Consider the following 10798-nt stretch of genomic DNA (forward strand, 5'->3'; position numbering starts at 1 on the left):
GGAAAGCCTTATTTAACAACAACAACAACAACAACCTGAAGTTTACAAATGTATTTCTAATTGGTATACCAAACTCCAGTGGTGGATCAGAAATTCTCCTAGCCAGCTTGCTTGGAAAGATGTGAAGCAACAGAGGCAGCAGAAGTGTGTGAAATTACCCAAGCTCCCAGCAAAAATAGCATTTTGCTTCTGATATTTTCACAGTCAAGGTGGTTCACAGTCAGTGGTTCCCAAATCGTGGTCTGTGGGATCAGCCATGGTCAGCGAGCTTCGTGCTGATGGCCTGTAGCATGTGCACACTAAATATTCACAGTGACTTTTAATTGTGCTTTATTGCTTCTTTTATTTTTTATATTTTAACATTGTATTTTATTGCTTTACAATTTGAATCCGACGGGCTGCAAATTGTAATACAATAAAACACAATTTAAGAAATAAAAGAAGCGATAAAAATACAATTAAAAATCGTAAAGCATCTAGCACAGCACACGGCAATGTCTGCAACAGGCTGAGGAATTGTTCAGTAGAGTTTCGGCAATTGTCTAACGGTCTGTGGGGGAGTGGGGAGTTTGGTTGCCAAAAGTATGGGGGGGGGCATGGTCCAAGTCAGAACTGAGGAACCCGCAAACTCATGAACCATCTATGAACAAGCCACTGTCTCTCTTCCTATTAAGATTGCAAGGATAGAATTTGGAGACCGTTTAAGCCACTTGCGTTCCTCCCTGGAGATTCCTCTTAGGCAGCTTCCCAGCCTTGGGTCCCTGGGTATGGACTACAACTCCTATGCTCCTTGGCCATGGGCCATATTGGCTGGGGGTGATGGGACTTTCTGTCAGGTTTCAGGGAATCTGATCCCTCCCATGCTAGCAGCCAATAAGCAGAGAAACAATAAAAGATATTTGTTGTTGTTTAGTCGTTTAGTCGTGTCCGACTCTTCGTGACCCCATGGACCAGAGCACACCAGGCACTCCTGTCTTACACTGCCTCCCGCAGTTTGGACAAACTCATGCTGGTAGCTTTGAGAACACTGTCCAACCATCTCGTCCTCTGTCGTCCCCTTCTCCTTGTGCCCGCCATCTTTCCCAACATCAGGGTCTTTTCCAGGGAATCTTCCCTTCTCATGAGCCTCAGCTTCAGGATCTGTCCTTCCAGTGAGCACTCAGGGCTGATTTCCTTAAGAGTGGATAGGCCTTCTTTATGGTCCAGCTCTCATTTCCATTCATCACTACTGGGAAAACCATAGCTTTAACTATACGGACATTTGTCGGCAAGATGATGTCTCTGCTTTTTAAGATGTTGTCTAGGTTTGCTTTTTCTCCGAAGAAGCAGGCGTCTTTTAATTTCATGACTGCTGTCACCATCTGCAGTGATCATGGAGCCCAAGAAAGTAAAATCTCTCACTGCCACCATTTCTTCCCCTTCTATTTCTTACCAAGTAATTTATTCAAAAATTCACAGAGAGCAACGAAGGAAGGCAGTCTCCCTAAGATAATGGCATTGCTCCAAGTAAAGTCCCACCCCCTCTGCCTCTCCTATTCTACATCACCCCCGTGGCGGCTAATCTGAGCTTTCTTCCTCTGAACGCTCTGTTCTAGTACCCTCAATGCACGCCTGGTCCTGGGAGAAGGGGAGGTCAGGAATGCTTTCCAGAGACACTGAGTCTGTCATCTGTCTCTCCCCTGGTGCTGGCGCTTCTTCCTGCTGTTCCTCTCCCGATATTTCCCAGCTTCTCTCCACTGCAGCCTCTGAACTGTGCCCTTCTGCAAACCACTGTTCTAAATCTATACTGTCCTCCTGTTCTTGGGAAGGTCCAGGAGAACGGGGAGCAGTCCCTATGATTCCTCCTGAGTCCAGCCTCTGACATCTGTCAGGAGTGCCAACTTGGCCCTGTGACTGTGGGTGCCAGGGGCTGTGGGTGCCATGCAGCGTGCATGGCCCTGGCACCAAAATTTGTGTGTGCCCGGCTTGGTGTGCTCTGGCATCTGGGGACCCAGGGAGTTAGCATCTACTGAACTTGTAGTCAAATGGCATCTGGGGACTCTTGTGTTGGGGGAGACTGCTCAAAGGAGTAGGTTTCAAATGTGATAAGATTAGGGATGGGTAATCTGTGTCTCTCCAGATGTTGTCACACTTTAACTCCCACAAAGGCCCATATAGTTAAAGCTATGGTTTTCCCAGTAGTGATGTATGGAAGTGAGAGCTGGATCATAAGGAAGGCTGATTGCCAAAGAATTGATGCTTTTGAATTATGGTGCTGGAGGAGACTCTTGAGAGCCCCATGGACTGCAAGAAGATCCAACCGATCCATTCTGAAGGAAATCAGCCCTGAGTGCTCACTGGAAGGACAGATCCTGAAGCTGAGGCTCCAATACTTTGGCCACCTCATGAGAAGAGAAGACTCCCTGGAAAAGACCCTGATGTTGGGAAAGATGGAGGGCACAAGGAGAAGGGGACGACAGAGGACGAGATGGTTGGACAGTGTTCTCGAAGCTACCAGCATGAGTTTGACTAGACTGCAGGAGGCAGTGGAAGACAGGAGTGCCTGGTGTGCTCTGGTCCATGGGGTCACAAAGAGTCGGACATGTCTAAACGACTAAACAACAACAACAATCTGTGTCTCTCCAGATGCTGTCACACTTCAACTCCCATCAGCGCCAGCCAACATAGCTGGAAATCTGGAATGATGGGAGTTGTAGTTCAGTAACACACAGAGAGCCATAGGTTCCCCCACCCCTGAGACAGGTAGATATACTTGGGGGTCACTTTTGTCCTCTTAGGGATCAAATGGAGTTAAAACTGTGCATTATTTAAATATATGGGGAAAGGCTAGACTCGAACAGGGGAGTCCTATGGAGTGCAAATACACAATCAAAGCACATTCAAAACACATCCCATTCCCCACAAAAAAAGAATACTGAGAACTGCAGTTTAAGGGTACTGGGAATTATAGCTCTGGGGGGGGGGCAAATTACAGTTCCCGGTACATCAGAATGAGATGCAAATATTTCCACTAGGTATTTCATGTACAGATTTTTTAACCTTTTTCATTCTTTAAATCTAACGCAGTTGATGTTGTTATGGTAATCTATAGTATGTTATAGTTATAGGAAATGTATCAAGTTTTGCCTTGGAATACGCTGCCTTTATTTTTTTAAAAAAAGCCGGCAAATTTATTACTAGATATGTAAACAAGATTATAACAAGTGTTTATTAATTATAGGTACCTTAACATGATATCTGATTATGCAATATAAATATAGAGGGAAAGGCAATGCTATGAAATCTGAATACGAAATTTATTGTGATGCTGTCATCTAGAGGCAGTAAAGTACATGATGTATGTGCCATAAAAATGAGTTATCACCTTTATTTTCCATGCAAATTGTAGTGCTGCCCTTTCAAATATAAACATGTGTCTGTGTTACAAATGCAAGACAACAAATTAAACAAAGCTCTCCCCCGCACCCCAGTTTCTGATTTGATAGCCTAAGATTGAATATTGCTTTTAAACTTACTTTTTACCTAGGATTTTGACTGTGCTGTGATCAGTTAAATTACTTTTCTGGGCGCAGAGCAATTGAAAACGTGTGTGTGTGAGAGAGTGGTAAGTTAACACATACCAAACTTCAATAAACTTTTCTCTTGCTTACATTTATTCATTTATAAGAAAGGGAGTTTTAATTGCAATTTATAGTTTGATATTTTGGACATTATGAAATGTCTATTAAGAACATGTGATCTGCTGCTTAATTTTAACATGAAGTAAGGTGCCAAAGGGCGCTGTGGGTAAAACCTCAGCGCCTAGGACTTGCCGATCGCATGGTCGGCGGTTCGAATCCCCGCGGCGGGGTGCGCTCCCATCCCAGCGCCTGCCAACCTAGCAGTTCGAAAGCACCCCCAGGTGCAAGTAGATAAATAGGGATCGCTTACCAGCGGGAAGGTAAACGGCGTTCCATGTGCTGCGCTGGCTCGCCAGAGCAGCTTCGTCACGCTGGCCACATGACCTGGAAGTGTCTGCGGACAGCACTGGCTCCCGGCCTCTAGAGTGAGATGAGCGCACAACCCTAGAGTCTGTCAAGACTGGCCCGTACGGGCAGGGGTACTTTTACCTTTACCTAAGGTGCCAAAATGGAGTCAAGGAATGGTGTAAAATCTGGTTTCTCCCGTGCAAGCGGCGTAGAGCATGGGTAGGCAAACTAAGGCCAGGGGGCTGGATCCGGCCCAATTGCCTTCTTAATCCGGCCCGCAGACGGTCTGGGAATCAGCATGTTTTTACATGAGTAGAATGTGTGCTTTTGTTTAAAATGCATCTCTGGGTTATTTGTGGGACACAGGAATTTGTTCATCCCGCCCCCCCCAAAAAATATAGTCTGGCCCTCCACAAGGTCTGAGGGACACTGGACCGGCCCCCTGCTGAAAAAGTTTGCTGACCCCTGGTGTAGAGGGTCAGAGCTGGCCAAAAACATTTTCAACTGCTGGAGGTGAAAGACAAGATGCTCCCTCGCCACCAATCCACATGGACAAGTCAAAGAAACTGCCATTTGAACTGTGCTTTAACCACAGAGCCTAGGACTTTGCCGGTCAGAAGGTTGGCGGTTCGAATCCCCGCAACGGGGTGAGCTCCCATTGCTCGGTCCCTGCTCCTGCCAACCTAGCAGTTCGAAAGCACATCAAAGTGCAAGTAGATAAATAGGTACCGCTCCGGCGGGAAGGTAAACGGCATTTCCATGCACTGCTCTGGTTTGCCAGAAGCGGCTTAGTCATGCTGGCCACATGACCCGGCAGCTGTACGCCGGCTCCCTTGGCCAGTAAAGCAAGATGAGCGCCACAACCACAGAGTCGGCCACGACTCGACCTAATGGTCAAGGGGTCCCTTTACCCTTATCTTTTAACATTGCTAACAGGATAACATCTTCCACCACACCTGAGGGCAGCTGAATAGGTGCAGGCCAGGTCAAGTGGCACACACAACACTGCCATCTAACACTACCTAGACACAACTCCCAACCCTTGAGCATCTGCTGCCTGAGGCCACGCTTTGCCCAATGACAGGGCCGGCTCTAGGAAGGATCACTGTGCGTTGTTGTGTGGAGAAATGTCGGCTTCTCTTGTTGGAAAGCCAGAAAAAGGGTAATATTCCAGGCAGGTCGTTTCCCTAGCCTCAGATGAGTTCCACCCCTCATTTAGACAAGTTCTTGTTAGTAATATTATAGGGAAGGAAAATAAATCACTTCCTTGACACCGCAGAAATTTGTGATGAGTATTAAGAGATTCAGCTCCACGTATAAGCCGCCAGAACATGGGGAAAGTGTAATTAAGCGTTTTAATTCCGTACCTTCTAGCAAAGGCGGTTCTTCATCAAAGCTGTCAGGGTAAGCGTTGTTAGATGGGAACTCTGAGGTAAACGCCGGTTGAAAAATCTGGCCTGTGTACTGCTGAGAAGACGAAGCCCTTTCTGGAGAAGCAAATGCATCTGGCGGTGGCGAGGCAACTGCCCAAGCTCTACAAGGAAGACAACATGGGGAACGGGAGTCAAAAGCACTGCTACTGGAGTGAAAAGGCATCTTCCTCAAAACAGTATGAATTGGGTCTAACCAGGGGTCAGCAAGGCTTGCCGGGCATGGGCCGGATCACTCCCACGGAGATCTTCTGTGGGTTGGGCTGGAGCACCAGAAATCGCATCTGCGTATGCCCAAATGCCGAAAATTGCGCCTGCCCAGAAGCGATTTTCAGCGTCTGGGCATGCACAGAAGCGATTAATTTATTTATACTCCACCCATCTGGCTGGGTTTCCCAGCCACTCTGGGTGGCCTCCAGCAAAATATTAAAATACAATAATTCATCAAATATTAAAAGCTTCCCTAAACAGGGCTGCCTTCAGATGTCTTCTAAAAGTCAGATAGTTGTTTATTTCCTCAACGTCTGATGGGAGGGCGTTCCACAGGGCAGGTGCCACTACCGAGAAGGCCCTCTGCCTGGTTCCCTGTAACCTCACTTCCCGCAGTGAGGGAACCACCAGAAGGCCCTCAGTTTAACCTCTGTGTGTTCCCCTCCTCACTGTGCCCTGCCAGTTCCTCCTGCTCCTCATCATGGCTGGGTGGCCGCCACTCAACCCTGCCAGGTACCCAGTGCTCTGGTCTGCTGGGCGCTCTCTGCCTCTTGCTCCTCAACTGCTGTGGCTGTGCCACGTGCTGCAGCCACGGTCCCTTGCAGTGACCTACACCGTAGCCCACCACCAGCAGAGTGTCGGGGACCATGGCTGCAGCAGTGGAGGACCAAGAGGAGGCAGCGAACACCCAGCAGTGGTGATTGCCCGTGAGCCTGCTGCCTTGAGACAACCACCTCACCACGGCTCATAGGCGAGCCAGCCCATGAAAAAGATGCACTTTCTATAGCATTTGGAAATTGGAGAATGTGTCTTGTCGGCCTCGGAATGCATGAAATGGGAAGCAGCATCTTTCCAAAAAGGAAGGAAGGAAGGAAGGAAGGAAGGGAAAGTAAGGAAGGTAGGAAGGAAGGAAGGAAGGAAGGAAGGAAGGAAGGAAAGGAAGAAAGAAGGAAAGGAAGGAAGGAAGGGAGGGAGGGAGGGAGGGAGGGAGGGAAAGCAAGGAGGGAAGGAAGGAAGGAGGAAAGAAAGAGAGAAAGAAAAAAGAAAGAAAGAAAGAAAGAAAGAAAGAAAGAAAGAAAGAAAGGAAGGAAGGAAGGAAGGAAGGAAGGAAGGGAAGGAAGAAAGGAAGGAGGGAGGGAAGGAAGGAAGGGGGAAAGGAGGAAAGAAAGAGAGAAAGAAGAAAGAAAGAAAGAAAGAAAGAAAGGAAGGAAGGAAGGAAGGAAGGAAGGAAGGAAGGAAAGAAGGAAAGAAGGAAAGAAGGAAAGTAAAAGATTGCTACAACTGTGTTCAAGAAACATGGGGATTAATATTGAAAAACTATTGGTGGGATCTTGTTCTAAATCTGTGTTATTACTTCTTTTTTTAGGTAAAGGGACTGTAAAGTACCCTAAGCATACATTTTAATGTTTTTTGTTTTATTATAAGTGCAGCCAACTGATACGCCTCATAAAATTCTCAAGGCTGGAACACATTTTCACATTTTTAACAAAAGGGGGGGAAACCAATTAAATTGTGTTATTAATTGCAATTGAAATGCGATGTTAAAATTAAATCAGTAAATTTGTTCTATTTCAAGCACTTACTGTTTGCCTCCATACTCATTTCCAGGGGGTTCAGGCCCGCTATAACCTTGCTCCTGGTTTTCAGCGATGTAATCTGACTGGTAAAAATCTATATCAAATTGCTCAAAGTTTGACATACTGAAGAGAAGGAAAACAGGTTACTTTAGCAACAATGTAATCTGAAATACGACAAATGTTTGATATGTGTGCCTTTTGGAACAGAAGCTGGAAATCCAGGTTTACTGATATACTGGGCATTTTCTCTGGAATTAAAAGCATTTCTTCTGTTAATTTTACAGTGAATCCAAATGATGCTGCCGCTAAACTATTGCATTCTATAGCAAGTCTATAAAATCATGGGCACAGCAGAGAGGTATTTTTCTCTGTAGGAATGCTAGTGAAACTGGCATTCAATTTACTATATGTAGACTCTGTAAAGTATATATTTTTTCATAGCTAACTTAGCACTACAATTTATGGCGATGGCCCCTGGCCCTAGCTGCTAGCTTAGAGCTTCCCCCCACTCTTTAAAAAAATATGAAACAAGTTAATTGAAAATAGAATTTACCTATTCTGCAGGTAGGAGAAAGAAGTAAACAATAAAGACTTGTCATCAATGCCATCTCTACTTGCTGCTGATTCATGTGCCAGAATCGAGCCCTTCCCTTGTGAAAGGAGACTATTGAGGTCTGCCAGATAAGATATACAGTCGTATCTTGGTTCTCAAACACCTTGGTACTCATACGTTTTGGCTCCCGAATGCCGCAAACCCAGAAGTGGGTGTTCCGGTTTGCAATCTTTTTTGGAAGCCGAACGTCCGACGCAGATTCTGATTGGCTGCAGGAAGGTTCTGCAGCCAATCGGAAGCCGCGCCTTGGTTTTCAGAAATCGAATGGACTTCAGGAAAGGATTATGTTCAAGAACCAAGGTACGACTGTAAGGTTGTCTAGGAGAGGGGAGGTGGAAGGACTTATAGAGTCCGCTTGTTTTCCGTTTAGCTGTGGCTCTCTAGTCAGAAGTGCCACTGAGTTAATTAGGGCTTACTCTCCAGGAAGTGGGTATGGGATTGCATACTAACAAAACAAAACAAAAAATAAGAACTGCTATCCTGAATAGGGGCAGATGTCTATGTCATCCTGTTTTCTTGCTGATATGGTACCAGCAGGTTTAGGGTGTGTGTGTTTGTGTGTGCAATGGGGCAACAGGGATGAAGAAGAAGAGTTTGGATTTGATATCCCGCTTTATCACTACCCGAAGGAGTCTCAAAGCAGCTAACATTCTCCTTTCCCTTCCTCCCCCACAACAAACACTCTGTGAGGTGAGTGAGGCTGAGAGACTTCAGAGAAGTGTGACTAGCCCAAGGTCACCCAGCAGCTGCATGTGGAGGAGCGGAGACGCGAACCCGGTTCATCAGATTACGAGTCTAACGCTCTTAACCACTACACCACACTGGCTCTCAGGGATGTGGGGAAGAGTTATGAGTGATTCACCCACCAGCCCTGTATCTGCTCCTAGACCAGTTGAGGGCTAGAGAATGTCAAACTAGGCCTCTAAATCAGGCATAGGGAACATGTAGTTCCTCCAGATGTTGTTGGACTCCAAATCCCATCAGCCATAGCCAGGAGGGCAAATTGCAACGGATGATGGGAATTGTAGTCCAGCGACTTCACAGCCTCACTCTATCAATGAATAAAGTAAAAGAAAACACAAACCCATGCAGGAACAACTTTCTAAGAAAAACTTTAAAATGTGATCATTGGGAGTTATTTCTTTAAAAAAAACCACAGAACGTATTTTGTATTTACAAGTGCTGATTGATATCCTATAATCAAATCAATCTCCTTCAGCCTGATGCCTTCATTTATCAAAAACACTTAGCACAACAATTATGCCATATAGCAACTCTCTTTCCTGCTAGTTAACAAATCATTCATGTTTCCAAATTTAGAAGAAAATCTGATTTATTTTTAATAAGTCTAGTAAATTAGGGTTTTTTATTAGAAATGTGACATTTTCTATAAATTATGTGCACATAAAATTATGGAAGTATGTAATAATTCTTAAAGCAACCCTGGAATATATTTTCTAATTTAATTGTCAGTACAGTTTTAATGCTTTAAAATGCCTTTAATATTTTCTCAGACGTATCCCTCCTTCCCAAAAAAACCCCCACCCAAAACAAAAGCCAAGCTGTTGCTAACAATTACTTGAGTGTGTCTAAAAGGTGCACAGCTGGGACTTAGAACTACTCCTTCTAAACATTTAAAACTGAAGGCCCATACCTCTTCCTACCGTCGATGAAAATTCCCTACTATAGATTCAGCTTACATGCAGAGAAACGAGCCAAGCCTTCTGGTGTCTTCAGCAGGGTGATCTTGAGCTATTTATAAAGTCCTAAATTTGGCTTTCCAACAGATGCATGACAGAAAGACTTTCAGTGCCATGGACATTATTTCCAACATGATTTGTCTGGTAACAGAGCTAATAAATTTACCAGAAAGTAGACAAGGCTCTTTACTTTAAAACAGTATTTTTGGTCTTTGAATAGTCATTTTAAAAACCTAGCGGGTCCCAGAGAAGGACATGCATCTTAACATTGCACAAAAGAGGGAGCTTTGGTGTTGCGGCTTGTCCTTCGCACGGGGACAGAGGGGACAGGACACTTTTTCTAAAATTCTGCCTTCTGCTCAAGTGGCTGACAACACAATCCTATAGATGTCTACCCAGAGAATTTCCTAGCAGATGACCACAGTGCCTGGAGACAGACAGACAGTCAGGTTCTGCATCCATAAAGGTAAAGGGACCCCTGACCATTAGGTCCAGTCGTGACCGGCTCTGGGGTTGCGGCGCTCATTTCGCTTTACTGGCAGAGGGAGCCGGCGTACAGCTTCTGGGTCATGTGGCCAGCATGACTAAGCTGCTTCTGGCAAACCAGAGCAGCGCACGGAAACGCCGTTTACCTTCCCACCGGAGCGGTACCTATTTATCTACTTGCACTTTGACGTGCTTTCGAACTGCTAGGTTGGCAGGAGCAGGGACCGAGCAACGGGAGCTCACCCCGTCACGGGGATTCGAACCACCGACCTTCTGATCGACAAGTCCTAGGCTCTGTGGTTTAACCCACAGCGCCACCCATGTCTGCATCCATAGCAGTGGCCAAAGGAGGAATGACTGCTGGGAGGGAACACAGAGAGAAGTCCGCTGACCCCTCTTGGTGTGGTGGTGTTGTGGGACAGCAGAGGCTTCACTGGAGCCCCGACATGGGAACTGTAACTTACGTGCCCTTCCTGAAGCCCTTGCCACCTATCAGGATCCTAGCCTGCATCCTGATTTGGCAAGTGGGGATGTAGGCTGGGACTTGGGCTTTGCCAGGGGGCAGGGAGGCTTCCGTCAGATTCGCCCCTTGCCGGATGGCATGCATCTTTCCTTATCGGGAAATGACATTTGGTTGTCAGATACGATCAAAAGCATTAAGGCACAGGTGCAGATGTGAGTGGTTTGGTGGAGAGCGTTGCTCAGTTGGCGGCTGGGCATCGGGGCAATCCTTTGTCTTGGATGGAGGGGAGGTTTTAGTCTCCGCCTGCCCCTCCAAACACTGGGGTATCCTATTAAAGGGATCGGGAGGGGG

At 46.1% G+C, this 10798-nt stretch overlaps 1 protein-coding gene across 2 annotated transcripts in view; it reads right to left on the reverse strand.

Annotated features, from left to right (window-relative positions):
* YIPF7 (Yip1 domain family member 7) overlaps positions 1 to 9629 on the reverse strand; it is a 24686-nt gene extending 15057 nt beyond the window's left edge. Inside the window, exons 1-3 of one of the 2 annotated variants that reach the window (XM_053403371.1) lie at positions 9499 to 9629; positions 7192 to 7308; positions 5336 to 5502 (exon numbers count right to left, since the gene is read on the reverse strand). In XM_053403371.1, the coding sequence (XP_053259346.1) occupies positions 5336 to 5502; positions 7192 to 7307 (283 nt within the window). In that variant the 5' untranslated portion in view covers position 7308; positions 9499 to 9629. Of the gene's footprint in view, positions 1 to 5335; positions 5503 to 7191; positions 7309 to 9452 lie in introns of both variants that reach the window. The other variant, XM_053403370.1, reaches the window with a different exon arrangement.
* Positions 9630 to 10798: the final 1169 nt, after the last annotated feature.

This window comes from Podarcis raffonei, chromosome 9 (assembly GCF_027172205.1).
Source record: "Podarcis raffonei isolate rPodRaf1 chromosome 9, rPodRaf1.pri, whole genome shotgun sequence".
In the NCBI taxonomy this organism is placed as follows: Eukaryota; Metazoa; Chordata; class Lepidosauria; order Squamata; family Lacertidae; genus Podarcis; species Podarcis raffonei.